This window comes from Nomascus leucogenys, chromosome 6 (assembly GCF_006542625.1).
Source record: "Nomascus leucogenys isolate Asia chromosome 6, Asia_NLE_v1, whole genome shotgun sequence".
Taxonomy (NCBI): domain Eukaryota; kingdom Metazoa; phylum Chordata; class Mammalia; order Primates; family Hylobatidae; genus Nomascus; species Nomascus leucogenys.
This window is the reverse complement of record NC_044386.1, coordinates 94236513-94260476: the sequence shown is the minus strand read 5'-3', so window position 1 is coordinate 94260476 and position 23964 is coordinate 94236513. Positions and strand designations below refer to the sequence as shown.

The 23964-nt window shown below is 52.0% G+C and overlaps 1 protein-coding gene across 2 annotated transcripts in view; it reads left to right on the top strand.

Annotated features, from left to right (window-relative positions):
* Positions 1 to 23602, top strand: part of SCAMP2 (secretory carrier membrane protein 2) — a 31641-nt gene extending 8039 nt beyond the window's left edge. The window contains exons 2-9 of one of the 2 annotated variants that reach the window (XM_030814780.1): positions 11988 to 12056; positions 12518 to 12616; positions 14453 to 14570; positions 15156 to 15284; positions 15966 to 16125; positions 17898 to 17999; positions 21722 to 21842; positions 22263 to 23602. In XM_030814780.1, coding sequence (XP_030670640.1) covers positions 11988 to 12056; positions 12518 to 12616; positions 14453 to 14570; positions 15156 to 15284; positions 15966 to 16125; positions 17898 to 17999; positions 21722 to 21842; positions 22263 to 22478 — 1014 coding nt within the window. In that variant the 3' untranslated portion in view covers positions 22479 to 23602. Of the gene's footprint in view, positions 1 to 11987; positions 12057 to 12517; positions 12617 to 14452; positions 14571 to 15155; positions 15285 to 15965; positions 16126 to 17897; positions 18000 to 21721; positions 21843 to 22098 lie in introns of both variants that reach the window. The other variant, XM_030814781.1, reaches the window with a different exon arrangement.
* The last annotated feature ends 362 nt before the right edge of the window (positions 23603 to 23964 follow it).

Sequence of the window (23964 nt, the reverse complement as noted above, 5' to 3'; positions counted from 1 at the left end):
GGCTAGTCTTGAACTCCTGGATTCAAGCAATCCTTCCTCACCCTCCCAAAGTGCTGGGATTACCATGTTCTCACTTTATACCTTCATTTCTATGGCTTCAGAATAGCATCCACATTCCAGCGATCCCAGATCTAGATCTCTAGTTCTCAGCTTCCTCCTGAGCTCAAACCACTATTTCAAACTCACACCTGCACCTTCCCAATCCTTCCAACCAGAAATATTCCACAGCTATCTCCAACCTGACTCAGTATCTTCTGGGATCCTCTCCCTACCCCACCACACCCACCCTTGAAAAACCTGTTCCTCCTCTCCCACAGTCACTTATTTTGGGCGCTCCTTTCTTTCTTTCTTTTTTCTTTTCTTTTTTTTTTTTGAGACAAAATCTTGCTCTGTCGCCCAGGCTGGAGTGCAGTGGTGCTGTCTTGGCTCACTGCAACCTCTGCCCCCCGGGTTTAAGCGATTCTCCTGCCTCAGCCTCCCAAGTAGCTGGGAATACAGGCGTATGGCATGCCACCACGTCCGGCTAATTTTTGTATTTTCAGTAGAGGTGGGGTTTCACTATGTTGGCCAGGCTAGTCTCAAACTCCTGACCTCAGGTGATCCACCCGCCTTGGCCTCCCAGAGTGCTGGGATTACAGGCATGAGCCACTGTGCCCGGACTTTTTTTTTTTTTTTTTTTTTTTTTTTATATAGAGTCAGGTTGGAGTGCAGTGGTATGATCTCAGCTCACTGCAACCTCCACCTCTCCTGGGTTCGAGTGATTTTCCTGCTTTAGCCTCCTGAGTAGCTGGGATTGCAGGCATGTGCCACCACACCTGGCTAATTTTTGTATTTTTAATAGAGATGGAGTTTCGCCATGTTGGCCAGATTGGTCTCGAACTTCTGACCTCTAGTGATCCACCCACCTCAGCCTCCCAAAGTGCTGGGATTACAGGCATGAGCCACTGTGCCTGGCCTCAACTCTATTCTTTCCCTTCCCTTTCCTGCCCTGTAGTCTTTCCATTCCCAGGCCAACCCAGAGAGTTGCTGAGCCCGTGGGATTGACGTGAGGAAGGTCTCTGAAGTCCCTCTTGTTCCTCTTCTCCATCCCCAGCTGCTGTCCCTCAATTTGGTCCTCACTTCACCCATGTCGACAGTTGTGTCCTAGCCAGTCTTCCTGCTGTTGTCCTCCCATGCTGTTGCACTCCCTTCACTGCTGTTAGAATGATCATGGCACCCCTGACTGCAAATCTCTAGTTGTTCCCCGTTGCCTGTAGAGCGACATCCAAAGTCCTACAGTCTGCCCCACCCCCTTTAGACTGGTTCCCTGGTACTCCAGACTCTTCTCTCCACACACCCCTCCACAGCCTCCATAACCTTCTCTCTTCTGAACACATGCAAGCTCTTTTTAAAGATTCTCGGCCGGGTGCGGTGGCTCAAGCCTGTAATTCCAGCACTTTGGGAGGCCGAGGCAGATGGATCACAAGGTCAGGAGATCAAGACCATCCTGGCTAACACGGTGAAACCCTGTCTCTACTAAAAATACAAAAAATTAGCTGGGCATGGTGACACGCACCTGTAATCCTAGCTACTCAGGAGGCTGAGGTAGGAGAATCACTTGAACCCGGGAGGTGGATGTTGCAGTGAACTGAGATCACGCCACTGCACTCCAGCCTGGGTGACAGAGTGGGACTCCGTCTCAAATATATATATAATAAATACATAAATAAATAAAGATTCTGTGGCTTTGCAAGTGTGGTTCTTGCCTTCCTCCTGTTTGCTAGGTTTCTTTCATCTCTCAAGATCCGACTCAGATTCCAGCTCAGTAGAGCCTTCCCTGACTCTCCCAGACAGCTTAATTGCTCTCTCCTCTATGATCACATTGTGTCTCACCCTGTGTCTGCCCTCACCCTGTTACAGTGCTGATCATGTGCCATCACCTCTTGCCCTGGCTTCTGTGTGATTCTCTGTACTATTTGCTTCTCGAAGGCAGGAATCAAGGCTTTTTCTTGGTTTCCCTAGCCCAGTGCTTAGCATGGAATGGTTTGTGTATGGAGAGACTACACGGAGGTGGGAGGAGATAGTAAGTGTCCCATTTTGAGGGTAGATTCCTTTAGAGGGGTGGTGCCAGGTCCTGGAAGGCCTTGAATACCAGGCCAGGTAACTCAGACTTGCTTTTCTGAATGGTTCCACACATTGCAGCTGGTGGCAGGGAGCGAGGCCTGAGAGTGTACCTTGCTCACTTACTGGTTGTTTGTTTGTTTGTTTGTTTTTTTTTTTTTTTTTGGAGATGGGGTCTGTCTCTGTCACCCAGGCCAGGGTGCAGTAGCACAATCATGGCTCACTGCACCCTCAACCTCCAGGGCTCAAGCAGTTCTCCTGCCTCAGCCTCTGGTGTAGCTGGGACCACAGGTACCCACCACGACACCTGGCTGATTTTTTTTTTTTTTTTTTTGAGACGGAGTCTCGCTCTGTTGCCCAGGCTGGAGTGCAATGGCGTGATCTCAACTCACTGCAATCTCCCCACCTCCCAAGTTCAAGCGATTCTCTTGCCTCAGCTTCCCAAGTAGCTGGGATTACAGGCGCCTGCCACCACACCCAGCTAATTTTTGTATTTTTAGTATAGAGACTGGGTTTCACCATGCTGGCCAGGCTGGTCTCAAACTCCCAACCTCAGGCGATCTGCCCACCTCGGCCTCCCAAAGTGCTGGGATTACAGGTATGAGCCTCTGTGCCTGGCCTAATTTTTGTATTCTCTGTAGAGATGGGGTTTCACCATGATGCCCAGGCTGGTCTTAACTCCCAGGCTCAAGCGATTCTCTTGCCTCAGCCTCTTAGAGTGCTGGGATTACAGTCATGAGCAATGTGCCCAGCCTATTTTTTTCTTTCTCTTTTTAAAAATATGTTTGTGTGTGTGTGTGTATAGTGTTTTTTTGTTTTTTTTTTTTTTTGTTTTTTGTTTTTTGAGACAGAGTCTCGCCCTGTCACCCAGGCTGGAGTGCAGTGGCACGATCTCAGCTCACTGCAACCTCTACCTCCCGGGTTCAAACGGTTCTCCTGCCTCAGCCTTCCAAGTAGCTGGGATTATGTATGTGTGGTTTTAAAATCAAAATAGCCTGGCGCGGTGGCTCACGCTTGTAATCCCAGCACTTTGGGAGGCCGAGGCGGGTGGATCACGAGGTCAGGAGATTGAGACCACGGTGAAACCCCGTCTCTACTAAAAATACAAAAAATTAGCCGGGCGTGGTGGCGGGCGCCTGTAGTCCCAGCTACTCGGAGAGGCTGAGGCAAGAGAATGGCGTGAATCCGGGGAGGCGGAGCTTGCAGTGAGCCGAGATCGCGCCACTGCACTCCAGCCTGGGCGACAGAGACAGACTCCGTCTCAAAAAATAAATAAATAAATAAAATAAAATCAAAATAACATGATCACATTATAGAAAATTTGGAAAACAGAAAATTAGTCTTCCATATTTCTACCAGTCATTTGCAACCATTGTTATTTATTTATTTATTGAGATGGAGTCTCACTCTGTCCCCCAGACTGGAGTGCAGTGGCATGATCTTGGCTCACTGCAGCCTCTGCCTCCTGGATTCAAGTGATTCTCCTGCCTCAGCCTCCCGAGTACCTGGAATTAAAGGCACGCACCACCATGCCTGGCTAATTTTTGTATTTTTAGTAGTGAGGGGTTTCACCATGTTGGCCAGGGTGGTCTCGAACTCCTGATCTCAAGTGACCTGCCCACCTTGGCCTCCCAAAGTGCTGGAATTATAGGTGTGAGCCATCGCACCCAGCCTGTATTTTTTTTTTGAGACAGAGTCTCACTCTGTCTCCCAGGCTGGAGTGCAGTGATGCGATCTCGACTCACTGCAACCTCCACCTCCTGGGTTCAAGCGATTCTCCTGCCTCAGCCTCCAAAGTAGCTGGGAATACAGGCACATGCCACCACGCCTGGCTAACTTTTGTATTCTTTTTTTTTTTTTAGTGGAGACGGGTTCTCACCTTGTTGGCCAGGCTGGTCTCAAACTCCTGACCTCAAGTGATCCGCCTGCCTCAGCCTCCTAAAGTATTGGGATTATAGGCATGAGCTACCAGGCCTGGCCCATAATTTGGTATTGATGTAACAAAGCCTTTTCTTTTCTTCTTTTCTTTTCTTTCTTTTTCTTTTTCTTTTCTTCGACAGAGTCTCGCTCTGTCCCCCAGGCTGGAGTGCAGTGGCGCGATCTCAGCTCACTGCAAGCTCTGCCTCCTGGGTTCACACCATTCTCCTGCCTCAGCCTCCAGAGTAGCTGGGACTACAGGCACCCGCCACCACGCCCGGCTAATTTTGTTTTTGTATTTTTAGTAGAGACGGGGTTTCACCGTGTTAGCCAGGATGGTCTCGATCTCTTGACCTCAAGTGATCCGCCCGCCTCAGCCTCCCAAAGTGTTGCGATTATAGGCGTGAGCCACTGCGCCTGGCCAGAAAGCCTTTTCTGTATTGCTGCACCATCTTCATGGCTGTGATGCTTAGTGGCGTTGTGGGCCTTCAAGGGGACGCGTACCGAAACATACCTGTGGTCTCTGTCGTTGGATGTTTGTTTCCTGCTTTTTTCTCCCATTGTAAGTCCTAGTCCTGTGAATATCATTGCGGGTACAGATTTTTACATGTTTTTGTGATATTTTCTTAGGACAGATTCTCAGGTATCAGGTCAGAGAGCACCAACGTCAATTGTGGCTCTTTGTGCACTGGGACCCAGGTAGCCACTCTGGGGATGATTGCTTTTTCTTGCTCTGTGACACTCAGCCTCATCTCCAAAGCCAATAGGACTTCACAGAGGTTCTAGAGTGTTGCTGACTCTCTGCCTCTCAGCGTGACCCTGAATTTTTTTTTTTTTGAGACGGAGTTTTGCTCTGTCACCCAGGCTGGCGTGCAGTGGCGCCATCTCGGCTCACTGCAAGCTCTGCCTCCTGGGTTCACACCATTCTCCTGCCTCAGCCTCCCGCGTAGCTGGGACTACAGGCGCCTGCCACCACGCCCAGCTAATTTTTGTATTTTTTAGTAGAGACGGGGTTTCACCATGTTAGCCACGATGGCCTCGATCTCCTGACCTCGTGATCCGCCCATCTCGGCCTCCCAAAGTGCTGGGATCACAGGTGTGAGCCACCGCGCCTGGCGACCCTGAATTTTTAATTTTTTTTAAATTAATTTATTTATTTTTCCCTGAGTTGAGTCTTGCTCTGTTGCCCAGGCTGGAGTGAAGTGCCACGATCTTGGCTCACTGCAACCTCTGCCTCCCGGATTCAAGTGATTCTTCTGCCGCAGCCTCCTGAGTAGCTGGGATTATGGGCACCTGCCACTACACCTGGCTAATTTTTGTATTTTTAGTAGAGACGGGGTTTCACCTTGTTAGCCAGACTGGTCTTACACTCCTGACCTCAGGTGATCCACCCATGTTGGCCTCCCAAAGTGCTGGGATTACAGGCATGAGTCACCACGCCTGGCCAGAATTTATTTATTATTATTACTGTTTATTATTTTTTTGAGACAGAGTCTTGCTCTGCTGTCCAGGCTGCAGTGCAGTGCTGCGCCGCAATCTCGGCTTACTGTAACCTCCTCCTGGGTTCAAGTGATTCTCTTTTTTTTTTTTTTTTTTTTTTTTTTTGAGAAGGAGTCTCGCTCTTTCACCCAGGCTGGGGTGCAGTGGCGCGATCTCGGCTCACTGCAGGCTCCGCCCCCTGGGGTTCACGCCATTCTCCTGCCTCAGCCTCCTGCGTAGCTGGGACTACAGGTGCCCGCCACCTCGCCCGGCTAATTTTTTTTTTTTGTATTTTTAATAGAGACAGGGTTTCACTGTGTTAGCCAGGATGGTCTCGATCTTCTGACCTCGTGATCTGCCCGCCTTGGCCTCCCAAAGTGCTGGGATTACAGGCGTGAGCCACCGTGCCCGGCCTCAACTGATTCTCTTGCCTCAGCTTCCCAAGTAGCTGGGACTACAGGTGTGCACCACCACACCTGGCTAATTTTTTTTTTTTGAGACGGAGTCTTGCTCTGTCTCCCAGGCTAGAGTGCAATGGCACAATCTCGGCTCACTGCAACCTCCGCCTCCCAGGTTCAAGCGATTCTCCTGCCTCAGCCTCTCAAGTAGCTGAGATTACAGGCGCCTGCCACCACACCCAGCTAATTTTGTATTTTTAGTAGAGATGGGGTTTTGCCATCTTGGCCAGGCTGGTCTCAAACTCCTGACCTCAGGTGACCCACCTGCCTCGGCCTCCCAAAGTGCTGGGATTACAGGTGTGAGCCACCACACCTGGCCAATTTTTGTATTTTTAATAGAGATGGGGTTTCACCATGTTGCCCATGTTGGCTGGTCTAGATCTCCTGATCTCAGGTGATCCTCCTGCCTTGGCCTCCCAAAGTGCTGGGATTACAGTGTGAGCCACCACACCTGGCCAATTTTTGTATTTTTAATAGACATGGGGTTTTGCCATGTTGGCTGGTCTGGAACTCCTGTTCTTAGGTGATCCGCCTGCCTTGGCCTCCCAAAGTGCTGGGATTACAGGCCTGAGCCACTGCGCCAGGCCTAAACTTGTTTTTTATTTTTAATATGAAAAAAAGAGACAGTGTCTCGCTATGTTGCCCAGGCTGATCTCAAATTGGATTCAAGCAACCCTCTCACCTCAGCCTCCCAAAGTGCTGGATTACAGGCTTGAGCCACCGTGCCCGGCTGGCCCTGAATGTTTTTTAGTCCATAAGATAAGATATTTATTTAGTGTGTTTATTTGGAGCCTGAAATAAACCTCACACTGGGAGCCTGGGTGGAATACAAGAAGGGAAGGCAAGGAAAAGTCACAGAGAGCTCAGACAGCCAGCACCTGTGAAACGCATGGAATGAGGTTTCCAAACCAGTGACAAGTGTGGTTTTCAATTAGCCGGGCGTAGTGGTACGTGCCTGTAATCCTAGCTACTCGGGAGGCTGAAGCACGAGAATCGCTTGAACCTGGGAGGTGGAGATTGTAGTGAGCAGAGATCGCACCACTGCACTCCAGCCTGGGCAACAGAGCGAGACTCTGTTTCAAAAAAACAAAAAAAGTGTGGTTTTCATTGCCCTTCCTGGCAGAGCTGCAGCCTAATTCTGCCTGCCTCTGCCTCTCTTCCCTCACTGACTTTACCCTCCAGCTATGTGGAAGTGCCCCCCTGCCCTGCAGTGGTGGGGGGCCTTACTGATCTGGGGCTTTGCTGTCTGTCTTCCTTCTGCAACCTGGCCTTTCTCGAAGCCCGCTGAGGTGTCTCCCCTTCTTCCTGTTTTTGCTCTGCACCTTGCCGTGGTCCCCAGCACCCCTTCGGGGGTGTCCACTTGTCTCAGATACCAGACTGTGGACTCCAGAAGGGCAAGAGCTGTGTCTTATTCATTGTGGTATGTTCCTCACACCGTAGCTGGTTGCTGAATGAAAAGAACTGAGGGTAAGAGCCTTTTATTTGTTATAAATTCAGTAAAGGGCATTAGCCAGTCTGAGTGGCACTGCAGGGGAGTTTTAGGTTATTCCTCCTTGTAGGTGAAACTTAGCCCTTACTATCCTACTTGACCCATTTAAAAGCCAGTTAGGGTCGGGCATGGTGGCTCACGCCTGAATCCCACCACTTTGGGAGGCTGAGGTGGGTGGATCACGAGGTCAGGAAATCCAGACCATCCTGGCTAACACGGTGAAACCCCGTCTCTACTAAAAATACAAAAAAATTAGCTGGGCGTAGTGGCGGGCACCTGTAGTCCCAGCTACTTGGGAGGCTGAGGCAGGAGAATGGCATCAACCGGGGAGGCAGAGCTTGCAGTGAGCCATGATTGCACCACTGCACTCCAGCCTGGGCGACAGAGCAAGACTTTGTCTCAAAAAAAAAAAAAAAAAAGCTCTTTGAAGGAAAGAAGGAAGCAAGGAAACAAGCAGAAGCCCTTGTCAGTGTCCTCCTGGAGTGGGGCTCATTCATTCCGCCACATATTCACTGAGCGCCTTCAGTTTGTCAGGCTCCGTACCAGGCTTCGAGATGCTTTGCCCACTCAGCTTTACCATCTTGTGTCCCTGGAGACAGACTTGGATTCAAAATCTGGCTGAGCCACTCACCCCTGAGACCTTAAGACAAGCTACTTCCCTTCTCTGAGCTTGAGCTTTTCCAGCTGCAAAATGTAAATATTCTTCCCTCATAAGGCTGTTGTGAGGGTTAAATGAGGAGCTGTATTGTAGCTTTTCTCAGCCAGGGTCCCAAGCTGAGCCACAGAACAGAGAAGCTGATTGGAGTGACTCTCTCAGCTCTCTCAAGTATGGAGTATAACTAGTACCACCCTAGGTACCAGGAGAGAAGTAAAGTCATTATAAATAGTGGATTAGGGGGTCATAAGTCTCTTGAAGAACCAGGTCAAGGAAGGCCAGTAAAATCCTCTTTTCTGACAACTCGACACAGTGGCTAGTTCTAGGGTGACTAGAATTTCACAGTAGCATCATTGTGTGGTGAGTTTGGCACACTGTAGACACAAGTAAATGTCAGCTTCCTTCCCCAGTCCCTCCTCCTCTCTCCCTTTCTTGCCAGGGCTCAGCTTGTCTTAAAGCCACGCACATCTTTCAGAAAGAGCCTAGGTTTTCTTGGATGGGAAAATATCCACTTGTCTCAGCGTTTTAGGTTGCTCTTCCTAGGCAACGTGCCTCCAGGCCCTTGGGCTACTGCTATGATGCAGGTGCCTCCTGTTTGCTATGCCCTGGCAGTTGGGCAGTGCTTCCTAAAAAGAGGGAGGCCCTACAGCATGCTGCATGTCTTCTCAAACCACTGAGCTGCTGTGCTGCCACAGGCCCTTCACCAAGCACCAGGGAACTAAAGTATGAACTAGACACAGATGCATATGGCTGCAGGGAGTTTCTAACTTACTAATGGAGATCAGATTTGTTTATGAGGAGCCTGGTGAGGGGTCCAAGGCCATGTCTTTAAGATTTTAGGAAAAGGGGAGGGATCAGAGTGGACAGGGCAGTCATCCTGTCATCCCCATCACAGTCCCCTTCTGTCTGCCATTCATAAAGGAAATGGCATCTCTTTGTGGGCCTGGAGATCACCTATTAAACATGTGCACCTTGGCCAGATGTCTGTATGCCAGCACCTGAAACTGCTACCAGAGCGGCCGCTCTTCCTCTGTCCTCTGGTGACTCAGACTTGAGCCAGTTCTGTGGATGGTAGATCCAATTTCAGTGACTTCAGCGGTGGCGAAGTATCTGCTGAGTCTGAGAGGGGAACAGATACCAAGCCCCAAATCTTCCTTGCAGGAAGCCAGATGATTCTGGTAGTAAACCACTGGTCATTCAGGCATGAAATAACCTCAGGGCCAATTCCTCAGCAACACAGAGCCTCCTGAACTTCACCTTGTCACTTTGTCCAAATTGCAGGAACCATCAGGGCAGAGGTGGTGCTCAGCAGGAAGAACATAGCCACAGTCTGTCACAGAGGAGGTTGGAAGGGGTGGAGGCTGTAGTATGAGGCCCGTCCAGACACAGTGAGTTCTGGCTGTATGCCTAGAGGCAGTCAGACAGTTACACCCTCTATGAACTGGTGGCTCAGGTGGGAAGATAAGAGATAAGAGGTTGTATCTGTGATAAAACCAGAGAACATATTCAATGCTGACCCTCAGCTCTATAAATGTTCAGAGTAAGAAGAGAGCTCCCATTTTGGGTCCTAGGATCATGGTGAGTATCAGTTTCTACATCCGTAAATTGAGGGGGTCACTCTGTGGTTACGTCTAATATTAGCATCGTATTTAAGAATTGGATCTGGACAGGGCGAGTGGCTCACATTTGTAATCCTAGCGCTTTGGGAGCCCAGAGTGGGAGGATCACTTGAGCCTAGGACTTCAAAACCAGCCTCGACAACAAAGCAAGACCCCATCTCTACAAAAAAACTTTAAAAATCAGCCAGGCCTGGTGGCTCATGTGTGTAGTCCTAGTTACTCCAGAGGCTGAGATGGGAGGACTGCTTGAGCCCAGGAGTTTGAGGCTACCGTGAGCTATGATTGCACCACTGTACTCCAGCCTGGGCAACAGAGTAAGACCCTGTCTCTAAAAAAGAAAAAGAAAAAAAAAAAGAACTGGAGGCCAGGTGCAGTGGCTCACGTCTGTAATCCCAGCACTTTGGGAGGCTGAGGTGAGCGGATCACCTGAGGTCAGGAGTTCAAGACCAGCTTGCCCAACATGGTGAAGCCCCATCTCTACTAAAAATACACAAATTAGCTAGGCGTGGTGGCAGGCGCCTGAAATCCCAGCTACTCAGGAGGCTGAGGCATGAGAATAGCTTGAGCACAGAAGGCGGAGGCTGCAGTGAGCGGAGATCATGCCACTGCACTCCAGCCTGGGCAACAGAACGTGACCCTGTCTTAAAAAAAAAAAAAAAAAAAAAAAAGAACTGGCTCTACAGAGGCTTCCTGTGGAGGTGAGGCTGGGCCTAAAGTATGGAAGCATCTGGTTTAATAATTAGGGGTGTGGGGTGAGGTGTGGAACCCGAGTGGTGTCTCCACAGGCAGGAACAGCCCTGAATTTGGCCACCCTCAGGGCTGTTCCTCACGGAGCCCAGGCATGGCTGTGAAGCTGGACCTGAGCCCTGCATCTGTTACCAGGAAGGGGAGGGTGCGGAGGAGCTCTCCTTGGGGCGGGGCAGGGTGAAGACAACTGCCCCAGGCCAGCAGGGGTGCAGTAAAGAGGATGGCAGAGCCCCATGCTGAGATCAGATGGGAAAGGGAGACAAGGTTGTGTTCTGAGGACATTCTTGGATTTTATGAAAAGACTTTAAAAAACCCCTGAAACCCAAAAACATTTTCTTGGATTTTCACCTCAGCCCATCATATCTCTGCTCTTAGCAAGTGTGCCTGATTTAATAAAATCAGTACTGGCAGCCAGCAGCATGATTTAGAACCTTAGACTATTTTTTTTTTTTTTTTTTTGAGATGGAGTTTTTCTCTTGTTGCCCAGGCTGGAGAGCAATGGCACAATCTGGGCTCACCGCAACCTCCACCTCCCAGGTTCAAGTGATTCTCCTGCCTCAGCCTCCCAAGTAGCTGAGAATACAGGCATGCGCCACCACGCCCGGCTACTTTTATATTTTTAGTAGAGACGGGGTTTCTCCATGTTGGTCAGGCTGGTCTCGAGCTCCCAACCTCAGGTGATCCACCCGCCTTGGCCTCCCAAAGTACTGGGATTACAGGCGTGAGCTACTACGCCGGGCTACTTTAGACTGTCTTTTACAAAATAAGAGGAATGGCCAGGCACGGTGGCTCACGCCTGTAATCCCAGCACTTTGGGAGGCTGAGACAGGCGGATCACAAGGTCAAGAGATCTAGACCATCCTGGCCAACATGGTGAAACCCTGTCTCCACTAAAAATACAAAAATTAGCCAGGTGTGGTGGCGTGCGCCCATAGTCCCAGCTACTCGGGAGGCTGAGGCAGGAGAATCGCTTCAACCCAGGAGGCGGAGGTTGCAGTGAGCCGAGATTGCACCACTGCACTCCAGCCTGGGTGACAGAGCAAGACTCTGTCTCGAAAGAATAAAAAAATAAAAAATAAGAGGAATAAATGAATAATAAGTAAAACAGTACAGAAAGGTTATAAGGTCAATAGTAAGTCTCTGCCCTCACCACCCCATTCACTTGCCCCTCAGCACCCCACCCCGAAAAAAAAAAAAAAAAAAAAACCCACTCCCTAGAGGTAAATACTGTGAACCATTTTGAATCTTATAGGGCACCAACAGGAGCCTGCATGGTGTGTACTCTCAAGCTTCTGGGTAAAGCTTGCTCTGGGTCTCTTCTGGGCTGAAACTTTTCCAGGAAGGGAGAAGGGACTGCAGCTGTGGTGTGGCAGGGGCAGGCACAGGACCCTTCCAGAGAGGCTTATCAGGGTCCCGGGAGGGTGATCAGCAGCCCCGCTTCAGTCAGGCGTCACCAGCTCGCCCGCCGGCCCCTGGCCCGGGTTTTCTCCACTGTGTCTGAGGGCTCTTTTTCACCTTCTCAGGATCCCTCTGTGACCCAGCTGACCAACGCCCCGCAGGGCAGCCTGGCGGAATTCAACCCCTTCTCAGAGGTTGGTGAGCAGGCCCTCTTTCCAAGTCCTATGGCCCTCTGGGGTGGTGCTGGGGTCTCCGGGGCAGGGATCCTTGGCAAGGACAGAAGCAGCTCTGAGAAGCGGCAGTCCTCAAAGGGACGGTCCTAACATGAACCCAGGAGGCAGGGTAAGGATGGGAAAGCCACCAAATGCTCTGTAAAATTCTCCCCTTGGGATCTGTGACCAGGGCCCCTCCCCAAAGAGGTCAGGGCAGTGCGCAAGAGTGCTGGACCCAGCGAGCCCAGGGGTGCTGGGTTAGGGATCAGATGGCCTGAACCTGAGGCTTGTTGGCTGGGAAGCCACAGGGGAAGGCCCAGTGCAGGCCCCGAGGGAGTTCCCTCACAGGCAGGGGCATATCACTCATCCTGCTGTGGGTTTGACCCCTCGTCACCAACTAATGGAGTCCCACTCACTTCTGTCCTTTGATTTGTTCCATGTAGACAAATGCAGCGACAACAGTTCCTGTCACACAACTCCCTGGGTCCTCGCAGCCAGCGGTTCTCCAGCCATCAGTGGAACCAACCCAGCCGACCCCCCAGGTACTGCTGACAAAGAACTCTGGCCTTTTCTCTCCAGTGAGGGAATCACCCAGACCAGTAGCTGAGCCCTGAGGCTGGGGGCAAGCAGAGAGCTTTCAGCCTTGGCCCCTAAGGGCCCTCTTGCTAATCTGTTTGGAGCTGGTCACCTATAAGTAGAGGGGCTGCTCTGCCAATTAATATCCTTACTCCCTCCATCCCACCCACCGCCACCACTGAGAAATAAGCTCTACTCACCAGGCCGGGCTCCTTGGTGCCTCCAGAGAGGGGATTTGTCCCTGTTGTACCCCTCCAGGTCCTCCCCGGGCCTTTGGCTTGTTCTCTCTTCCTTGGGGCCCAGAATCTCTCTTTTTTTTTAACTTCATTAATTCTCACCTTCCTTCCTGTCTTCCTTTGTCCCTTCACCAAATACTGTGAATCTTGCCTGCTTTGTGCCTGGTGCTCCACTGCGCCGCCTCACTGCCCTCCTGCCGCGCTCCTCGCTGCCCCTGTGAGCATGACCCATGGTGGAGTTGTGTGTTGCAGCTCCTGCTTAGACAGGCCAGCAAGTTCCCGCCTGCCCAATTCCTGGCAGTGAGCGAGCTCTCAGAGAGGCAGATGCTCCTAGGAGGAGAAAGTATTCTCAGAGACAGCGACATGCGAAAGATTCCGAAGGTAGGCCTAGTATAGATGAGCAGGAAGAAGGGCAGGGCACCCGGAACCTGCCCCGCACCCCTCCCAGGCCCTAGAGCCCTGTGGAGGTGAGGCAGGCCTTACATGCGGAGGTGTCTTTTTTTCTGTGCAGCTGGGTGGTGGGCTGTAGGGAGCTGGGTCCTTCTCAACTGACGTCACAGACTTGGAGGAGGTCAAGACCCCCAGTGTGGCACAGTGGGGTCAGTTCTGCTCCTGCTTCTGCCCCCGGTGCCTGCAACTTGCCTCTCCAAGGCAGCCTTAGGTCTTTGAAGAGCTTTTGGAGAGGTTGGTATGTGTATACATGTGTGTGTGTACACATGTGCCTGGTTTGTCATCCTGTGAGATGACCAGTTTGAGATCTCTCCCTAAAAAGGACTGTAGTCTCATCCTTCAGGAGGAACCTGGCCCAAATGGCAGCAGCTGCCAGCAGGTGCAGGGCCCTGGGGCCAGGTCTGTTCAGCCTCACATACAGTCAGTCCCTTACTGTTACTCAGAGGCTCTGCCCTACCTGGAGAGGAGATAAATGTTGACTCTGCACGCCACTAAAGCCAGGCAGGGCAGGGCCACACCTAAGGGGCTGTCCTGGGGTGTAGCCAGTTGCAGTTTAGGGGGACCTCAGGAGGCAGCTCCTGGGGGCAGGCCATGGGGCAGGGTGCTTGTACAGATCCTGAGGCTCAGGCACATGCCATCTGCCCTCACATGTCTCCCCTTTCCACTCACTGCTAGCAGGCTTGCACTGTTTTCCTTCTCACATATACACCAGGCTCTTCAAATGAGGCTTGGGTCTGTGGGTTTCTTGTTATAGTTTAGTTTCTTGTGAGGTCTTTTTCCCAAAGGTCACAATGACTAAGCTCTGCCTTGACCCAGTATGGGGAAGAGGTGGAGAAGCCACTGGGGATAGTTTTCCCAACTCAAGCTTAGGGATGAGGGGAGAGAAGAGCCTAGTCATGGCCAAGGGGTCAGGAAGGTACGGGGGCAGTGGAAGACAGGTTGGCCTCTCTAAGGTGGTCTCTGGTACCTAAGACACTCTGTGGGGCGGGGACTGCTTCTGAGACTCCTTGCTGGCTGTCCCTGCCTGGGGCAAGGCCTCTCTGCCTGCCTACCCAGGCTGACCCTGTTTCTGTTTGTTGTATCTGGCTGTCCCTGTACCTCCCCTGTTCTCTCCAGGCCGTGGTGTCTGCAGCCCAGGCAGGCCTGCTCCAGCAGCAGGAAGAACTGGACAGGAAAGCTGCCGAGCTGGAACGCAAGGAGCGGGAGCTGCAGAACACTGTAGCCAACTTGCATGGTAAGGGAGGCTGCTGGGCCTGGGGCTGCCCCGCCTGGCATAGAAGAGTGTCCTGAACCCTGTGCGGAGGGCCTCTCAGTGTTCACCCTGAGCTGCCTCAGAGTTTTGTGGGGCTCTTCTCATCGCAGGACGCTGGTCCTGGGAAGAGCAGTAAGTTGCAAGTCAGGAGACCTGCAGTGTAGTTGTAATGGCTGTAGATTACTTCTGCACTCCTTCCTAGCTCTAAAATTCCTTGATTCTTTGATAGCATAGGGGCATTGGTCCCACAGTTCCTTGCTAATGGTGATGAACTGAGTTCTCACACTTATGGGCTGCTTGTTAATAAAAATAATCACTAGGCTGTTTAGCTCTCTGTATTTCCCAGTACATTTGGGGTCTGTTATCTCCGTGTGAGCTTGTTGGTATCTCTTTGGGTTCCATTATCCTGTTCTGTCCCACTCCATGCTCCATGCAGACTCCAAGCCCTGCTTGCTGGAGCCCCTCTGGGAACCCTGGTTTGGCCCATACACTGTGCTGGTGTGCACGCACCTCGATGCCCCTTCTAAGGCTGGGCCTTTACCTCGTCACTCTTTTTCCCCTACCCAGTGAGACAGAACAACTGGCCCCCCCTGCCCTCGTGGTGCCCTGTGAAGCCCTGCTTCTATCAGGATTTCTCCACAGAGATCCCTGCCGACTACCAGCGGATATGCAAGATGCTCTACTATCTGTGGATGTGTGAGTCCTACTCCTGCCTTCCAAGCGCAAGGGCGAATTGGGTGTGACTTGAGAGCCCCATCTTGGCCCTGGCTGCTTCTCCCTGGTATATACAGGCTTTCGGCAGACTCCAGCCTTCCTCAGTGCCTGGGCTGGGTTGGGGAGATGCCTCTGCCCACAGGCTGCCCCCTGTCTGGAAACCTCCTTGAAAGGAGCAGTCCAGACCACAGATCAGGGAGGGTGGGACTAACTAGAGGCTTCCAAGTTCCTTCAGAGCTCACTTCACTAAAAGGCCCTCCTTAGGTGAAGGCCTTCCCTGCCCACAGGCCTGTGGACTCTGAGGGGTGAGGAAGAATACTTCCCCTGCAGCTCCATCAGGGGCCATCCAGGGCCAGGGAAAAGCATTGCTAAGAGAAAGACTTCCTTCCCCAAGGACCAGCCCTGGGTCTGCATCCTCCCTCCACACCCCTCAGATACCTGGGCTGTCCCATCACCTCTCAGGAACGTAGTTTGATCCCTGGTTTTGAGGTCCCATAAAACCAGGATTTGGGAACTATCCCTGCCTAGGTACAGAGCGGGCTCCTCTGTCTCAGCAGCTGCCTTTGCAGCATGAACCTCACCTCTCCTAGGGAGTGGCTGCCACACTGGAGCCCCTCAGCCACCGTGGTACAAGTCATAACTCTGTCCTGTCCCCTTCCCCAGTGCATTCAGTGACTCTGTTTCTGAACCTGCTTGCCTGCCTGGCCTGGTTCTCGGGCGACAGCTCCAAGGGAGTGGACTTTGGCCTCTCCATCCTATGGTTTCTGATCTTCACTCCCTGTGCCTTCCTTTGTTGGTACCGACCCATCTATAAGGCCTTTAGGTGAGTGAGGCCGGCACAAGGGGTGAGACTTTATGGCTGGCATCCCGGGTAGCAGGCTAAGGGCTATAGGCCCTGGGACCCCATCCAAGTCTTAGAGCAGAATAGAATGTAGGGAAATCCACTTTCCCTACATTCTGTTCCTCTGTTCCCACCCAGAGCAAAGACTGGGGGCCCTGTTCCTCAGTTTCTGTACCTGAGGTCTGCTCTGGGCCCTGTCCTTTGACCAGGCACAGGAGACCTAGAGAAGGGACCTGCCATCCCACTGCTCCCAGTCTGGCTGATGCCGTTACTGGGTAGGGGGAGGGGACGCTCTTTGGGAACTCCCTTCTGAGGCTCTAAGGTGTGCTTCTCTGGTAGTGTCAGATGAGTGCTCTCAAGGGCTCTTTCTCCATGACTATTGATGCTTCCCAATAACTCAAGAGTGCCAACACCTAAGCTAGATACTGGGAACATAGCTGGAGATACCTTACAGACCCCCAGGGGTTCTGGAATTGTACCTCAGGGTTTATGCTTTCAGGGCTGGGAGCCCAGCAGGCCCTGGGAAGAGGGGTTAGGGTAGTGGCTGAACCATCCCTGTACCATTGGAGGCCCTGAACCCTCACTGTGATCTAGCCCTCAAGGACATAGAGATGGAAGTCCTCAGCTTGTGAGAGAGTTTTGTCTGGTGTCCCCTGTTTCCCAAATATTTTTTTTTCTTCCAGTCAGATGTACAGGTTTTGTTTTTTTCTCATTGTTCTTTGTTACCACGTATCCTCAAGTTCTATTGTTTTTGTTTTTTTTTGTTTTGAGAGGGAGTCTCGCTCTGTCGCCCAGGCTGGAGTGCAATGATGCGATCTCAGCTCACTGCAGCCTCCTCCACCTGGGTTCAAGTGATTCTCCTGCCTCAGCCTCCAGAGTAGCTGGGCTTACAGGCACATGCAACCACACCCAGCTAATTTTTGTATTTTTAGTAGCGATGGGGTTTCACCATGTTGGCCAGGCTGGTCTTGAACTCGTGACCTCAAGTGATCCATCTGTCTCGGCCTCCCAAAGTGCTGGGATTATGGGCGTGAACCACTGTGCCCGGCCTGTTTTGTTTTTTTGAGACAGAATCTCACTCTGTCACCCAGGCTGGAGTGCAATGACGCAGTCTCAGCTCACTGCAACCTCCGCCTCCCAGGTTCAATGAGTCTCCCGTCTCAGCCTCCCAAGTAGCTGGAATTACAGGCACACACCACCACACCCAGCTAATTTTTGTGTTTTTAGTAGAGACAGGGTTTTGCCATGTTGGCTAGGCTGGTCTCAAATTCTTGGCCTCATACAGTTTTATTATTAAGAGATTTACGCCTTTGGCTTAGTTTTTCTTGCCTGTTATGAAACGCAAGTACTCCAGGAGATGGAGTGTTAGGTTCTTTATTTTTTATTTGCTTATTTTTCTGAGAGAGAGTCTTACTCTGTCACCCAGGCTGGAGTGCAGTGGCGGGATCTTGGCTCACTGCAGGAGTGTTAGGCTCTTTATATTGTCCTTTGGGGGAGCAACTTTATCAGCTCTTTGAGGAAGGGGTCAAGCACCGACCCCTTAAATTGGAAGGCAGTGAAAGGCAAGCTCTTCTTGATTATGGTGGGGGGTGCGTGTGTGTCCTTATGGATGGTGTGGCTGGGCCCCTGGAGCTCTGTCTCTTGCCCATGCTGCCTCCTGGCTCCTAGTGAGGAGGGATGTCACACCAAGTAAGGATGCTGAGGAACACGGCCCAAGCCCCCTTGTGACTTCTCATTTCCCTCTCTCTCCACAGGTCCGACAACTCTTTCAGCTTCTTTGTGTTCTTCTTTGTATTCTTTTGTCAAATAGGGATCTACATCATCCAGTTGGTTGGCATCCCTGGCCTGGGGGACAGGTGAGACCTGGGCATCACAGAGGGATATGGCTTTCGATATGGGACTCAGCCTCTCTTGCCCTGTTTTCTAGCTCCCACAGAGCCCCGCCAGTGTCCTGCTTTTCCCATGGCGGGGAGTGGGTGAATGGGCCAGCTCGGATCTGCTTTGGGCCTTCTCTCCACTTCTTCATCAGTAGCCACTCACTTTTTTTTTTCTCCTTGATACTAAAGACATCAAAAGACATTCACTATTGGTCGGGTGCAGTGGCTCATGCCTGGAATCCCAGTACTTTGGGAGGCCGAGGCAGGCAGATTGCTCAAGCCCAGGAGTTCGAGACAGCCTAGGAAACACAGGGAGATCTTGTCTCTACCAAAAATAAAAAAAAATTAGCCTGGTGCAGTGGCATGCACCTATAGTCCCAGGTACTTGGGAGGCTGAAGCAGGAGGATCACTTGAGCCCAGGAGGTTGAGGCTGCAGTGAGCCATGATTGCACCACTGGATGCCAGCCTGGGTGAGAGAGTGAGATCCTGTATCAAAAAAAAAAAAGACACTATCTATCTTTCCCTGCTCTCCACTTTCCAGGGTGTTGTGGGTGAACTTGGCTTGACTCTTTAGGCTACCATGACAGTGTCCTGCACTGGATTGCAGCCTCTTCCTTTCCTCCTGCCACACCCTCCTGGAAGCTGATGGATGCCCCGGCCTTTGCAGACTCTGAGCTGCGACTTTTTCCAGATGCCTTGTAACTTAAGGAGACGGGTCCCTCACCTCCCCTGGATAGGCTTCTTCTGGCCGCCCTCTTTGAGCATACGGCTGGTTTGAGTTTCCAGGGTACCTCAGTCCTCAGCTCAAAATTAATCTCAAAAGAAAAGCTGATGGCTGATGTTTTCCTTTCTGCCCCAGTGCACAGGGAGCATTGCAGAAAGGTCAGACTGGCACTTGGCTGACAGCCTGAGCCTGGAAGGGCGGTGCTATTTTGGTCCCCTCCCTCTGGCAGAGCTGGCAAGTCCAGAGAAGTAGGGAGAGAAAGGCTTCCTCCCCTTGCCCTCCAAACAAGTGCATGCTGCCCTCCCACCACCACTCATGCTTCCTGCCCTGCTGTTGTTAATCTGGTCCCTTTTGACCAGTGACCCAATTTCATTACTTGTTACCTAAGTAAGACCCTGGTAGAAAAGCTGTGATTCATGACTGCCGTTTGCACCTGTACTGGGAATCAGAAGGCTTGAGTTGGCTGGGTGCCGTGGCTCATGCCTGTAATCCCAGCACTTTGGGAGGCCAAGACAGGTGGATAACTTGAGGTCAGGAGTTTGAGACCAGCCTGGCCAACATGGCAAACTCTCGTCTCTACAAAAAATACAAAAAAATTTAGCTGGGTGTTTTGGTGGGTACCTGTAATGTCAGATGCTGTGGAGGCTGAGGCAGGAGAATTGCTTGAACCTGGGAGGTGGAGGTTGCAGTGAGCCAAGATTGCACCACTGTACTCTAGCCTGGGCGACAGAGTGAGACTCTGTCTCAAAAAAAAAAAGTGTTGCTCTGTCACCCAGGCTGGAGTGCAGTGGCAAAATTATAGCTCACTATAACCTTGACCTCCTGCGTTCAAGTGATCCTCCTGCCCCAGCCTCCTGAGTAGCTAGGACTACAGACATGCACAACCATGCCTGGCTAATTTTTAAAATTTTTTGTAGAGATGGGGTCTTGCTATGTTGCCCAAGTTGGTCTCAAATTCTGGATTTGATTCTGAAGTGATCCTGAAGTGATTCTCCCGCCTTGTCCCCCCAAAGTGCTGAGATTACAGGCATGAGCCACCGTGCCTGGCCTATGTTAATTTTTGTATATGGTTGAAATAAGTATTTAACTTCATTGTTCTGTATGTAGATATCATTGTTCCAGTACCATTTGTTGAAGAGATTACTCTTTCTCTTTGAATGGTTTTGGCACCCTTGTCAAAAATTAATTGACCGGCCGGGCACGGTGGCTCATGCCTGTAATCCCAGCACTTTGGGAGTCCAAGGCAGGTGGATCACCTGAGGTCAGAAAGGAGTTTGAGACCAGCCTGGCCAACATGGGAAAACCTCGTCTCTACAAAGAGTACAAAAATTAGCCAGGCACATTGGCAGGTGCCTATAATCCCAGCTACTCGGGAGGCTGAGGCAGGAAAATCGCTTGAACCTGGGAGGCAGAGGTTGCAGTGAGCCGAGATCACGCCACTGTTCTCCAGCCTGGGCTACAGAGCAAGACTCAATCTCAAAAAAAAGAAAAGAAAAAAATAACTGACCATAGGTGTATGGGTTTATTTCTGGAATCTCAGTTCTATTCCACTGATCTATATGTCTATGTTTATGCCAGTCCTACACTATTTTAGTGACTGTAGCTTTGTAGTAAGTTTTGATGTCAAGAAATATGAGGATATCCCTTTTACAGATGAGGACATGGGGCTCAGACAGGTGACAGCAAGTTGGCCAGTGATCCTCCTTCCCAGAAGGTGGGTCCTCAGGAGTGAGCAGCCACGCTTTCCATACTCCCCACCCCCAAAGCAGCAGAAAAAGGCCCGGCCCAGTGCTACCTTTTTAATTAATTAATTAATTTAATTATTTATTTTTTGAGATGGAGTCTCTGTTGCCCAGACTGATGTGCAGTGGCGTGATCTGTGCTCACTGCAAGCTCCGCCTCCCAGGTTCACGCCATTCTCCTGCCTCAGCCTCCCGAGTAGCTGGGACTATGTAGGCGGCTGCCACCACGCCTGGCTCATTTTTTGTATTTTTAGTAGAGACGGGGTTTCACTGTGTTAGCCAGGATGGTCTCGATCTCCTGACCTTGTGATGCACCCGTCTTGGCCTCCCAAAGTGCTGGGATTACAGGCATGAGAAAGGCACTGTGCCCAGCCCTTTCTCCTTACAGGGTCTCACTCTGTTGCTTAGGTTAGAGTGCTGTGGTGTGATCACAGCTCACTGCAGCCTTGAACCTCATGGGCTCAAGTGATCCTCCCACCTCAGCATCCCAAGTAGCTGGGACCACAGGCATATATGACCACAGCCAGCTAATTTTTTTTTTTTTTTGAGTTGGAGTCTTGCCCTGTCACCCAGGCTGGAGTGCAATGCATGATCTTGGCTCACTGCAGCCTGCACCTTCCAGGTTCAAGTGATTCTCCTGCCTCAGTCTCCCGAGTAGCTGGGATTGCAGGCGTGTGCAACCATGCGCAGCTAATTTTTGTATTTTTAGTAGAGACAAGGTTTCACCATGCTGGCCAGGCTGGTCTCAAACTCCTGACCTCAAGTGATCCGCTTTCCTCAGCCTCCCAAAGTGCTGGGATTACAGGCGCGAACCTGGCCTTTTTTTATTTTTTATGGAGACAGGGCCTCCCTCTGTTGCCCAGGTTGGTCTTGAACTCCTGGGCTCAAGCGATCCTCCTGCCTCAGCCTCCCAAAGTGCTGGGATTACAGGTGACAGCCATAGCACCCAGCCCAGTGCTACTTCTGACTCTGTGAAGGCAGCAACCACATCCTCCCTTTCAGACCTCACATAACCAGAAGATTCCCCTTGTGAATGGGGTAGTGTGGGCCTGTCAGCCTTCACGGAGGTCTGGCCTCACAGGCCAAGGGCTTCTGGCTCATAGGGCTCCCTGTGCTGTGGGGAGATGCCAAGGTGATGGTCAGGACACAGCGGCCACTTGGAGAAGAGCCCCTTATGCTGACTCTTGGAGCCCACTCCCACTTTGCTCCATCTGGCCTCTTCTTCCCTTTATAGCGGTTGGATTGCAGCCCTGTCTACACTGGAGAAACAGTCCCTGGCCGTATCAGTCATCATGATGGTGGTGGCTGGCTTCTTCACCCTCTGTGCCGTGCTCTCAGTCTTCCTCCTGCAGCGGGTGAGTGGTGTGGGCAGGGCTGACAGCAAATGGGAGGAAGCAGGCAACTGTTTCTTGCCCTTGCCACGAGATGTTTTTCACCGCTGCAGTTGGGCTTCCTAGGCCCCCAAAGGTCCAGCACCTTTCTCTAAGGATCTGGTTGCAGGGGTCAGGCAGTGCCAGGCTTCTGGTGACCCCTTTGGGAGTATAACCTGGATGGCTGGCTTCCTGGTGGGCCCAAAGGGCAGGCTTCTCTCACCCCACCCCTCTTTGCCAGGTGCACTCCCTGTACCGCCGGACAGGGGCCAGCTTCCAGCAGGCCCAGGAGGAGTTTTCCCAGGGCATCTTCAGCAGCAGAACCTTCCACAGAGCTGCTTCATCTGCTGCCCAAGGAGCCTTCCAGGGGAATTAGTCCTCCTCTCTCTCTTCTCTCCCCCTCAGCCTTTCTCTCGCCTGCCTTCTGAGCTGCACTTTCCGTGGGTGCCTTATGTGGTGGTGGTTGTGCCCAGCACAGACCTGGCAGGGTTCTTGCCGTGGCTCTTCCTCCTCCCTCAGCGACCAGCTCTCCCTGGAACGGAAGGGACAGGGACTTTTTTTTCCCCCTCTATGTACAAAGAAAACAAAGCTCTCTTTCCTTCTCTGGTGATGGTTTGGTAGGATTCTTTTGTCTGTGGAAGCAGTGGGACTGAAGTTCTCTTCGTCCTGTGCACACACAGACACCCCCACACAGTTGGGATCACAGGCTGACCTGGGCCCACCCCAGCTGGAGTTTTCTGCCAGGGTCTTGGGCCTTGACTCCCCCACCCTGCAGGCCTGGCCTGAATCTGGCTTCTCAGACACAGCCCAGCCCTTCCTGCCCGGGCTGGGAATAAGCCTGTCTCAGGCTTTGGTGGACAGATCTCAGGCTTTGGTGGACAGACACTCCAGTTGTCTCCAGGCTTCCAGAGAAGGCTGGTTGCCTCAAGCTCTTCTCTGCCTCATAAACGGATCCAGAGAAGGCTGGTTGCCTTAAGCTCTTCCCTGCCTCGTGTTCCTCAGAAACGGATTCACAGCCCTTTAGCCCTCTGCACCCTCCTGCAGGGGATGGCACTTTGAGCCCTCTGGAGCCCTCCCTTGCTGAGCCTTACTCTCTTCAGACTTTCTGAATGTGCAATGCCGTTGGTTGGGATTTGGGGACTGGAAGGAACCAAGGACACTGACCCCAAGCTGTCCTGCCCAGCGTCTTCTAGGAGGGTGGGGTCTGCCTGTCCTGGTGTGGTTGGTTTGGCCCTGGTTTGCTGTGACTCCCCCGCCCCCTCCCCCCCCCCACCCCCGGCCAGGGACGGCTGCCTTTCTCTCTGCCTCAGATGCCGCTTGCCCCGCCCATGCTCCCCATCAGCAGCATCCAGACTTTCAGGAAGGGCAGAGCCAGCCAGTCCAGAACCGCATCCCTCAGCAGGGACTGATGAGCCATCTCTCGGAGGGCCCCCTAATACCCAGTGGAGTCTGGCTTACACCCCGGGGGGTATGTCACTGTGATAGACACCTAAGAGTCCACCCTTAAAACCAGCACCCTGTCTCCCGATGCTGCCGAGTGGGTGTGTGGACTGGGGGGCCTTCCCACAAAACTAGCCTCTGGCTCTGGGCCTGAGGCAGCCGCAGGCCCCAGCCACTGAATGATACTAGCAGTGGCTGGGGTTTTATAAACTCATTTCTGGTATTTTTTCCCCTGTATGTACAAATGTATATGTTACGTCTCAATTTTTGTGCTTAAATAAAAATAAAAAGACATTTTCAGACAACACTGGCCCACATGTCTGGTGGACTTGGGAGGACGGGGCAGCCCACAGGATTAGGGGCTGGGCGCTGCTGCCAAGATTGGAGAGTGGGGACAGTTAAGATGCAATAAATAGGTCGTCAAGGCCGTTCCTCAGAAAAGTGAAAAGCAGCTGGGAGGCCTGGGAAGCCAACGCGGCCTCTTCCAAAGGCGCCTTCTCGTGCCAGTAGCTCTCCTTTCCGAGCTGCGGGTCCTGGGGAGGGGCCCTGGGAGCCTCCCGGACGCCGTCGCCCCCACACACGCCCGCTCCGCCGCCCGCGCCCTCACATGGGCGATCTCTAGACGCCTCTGAGCCCGCTGGGAGTCCCCGGAGACCGCGCCGGCCGT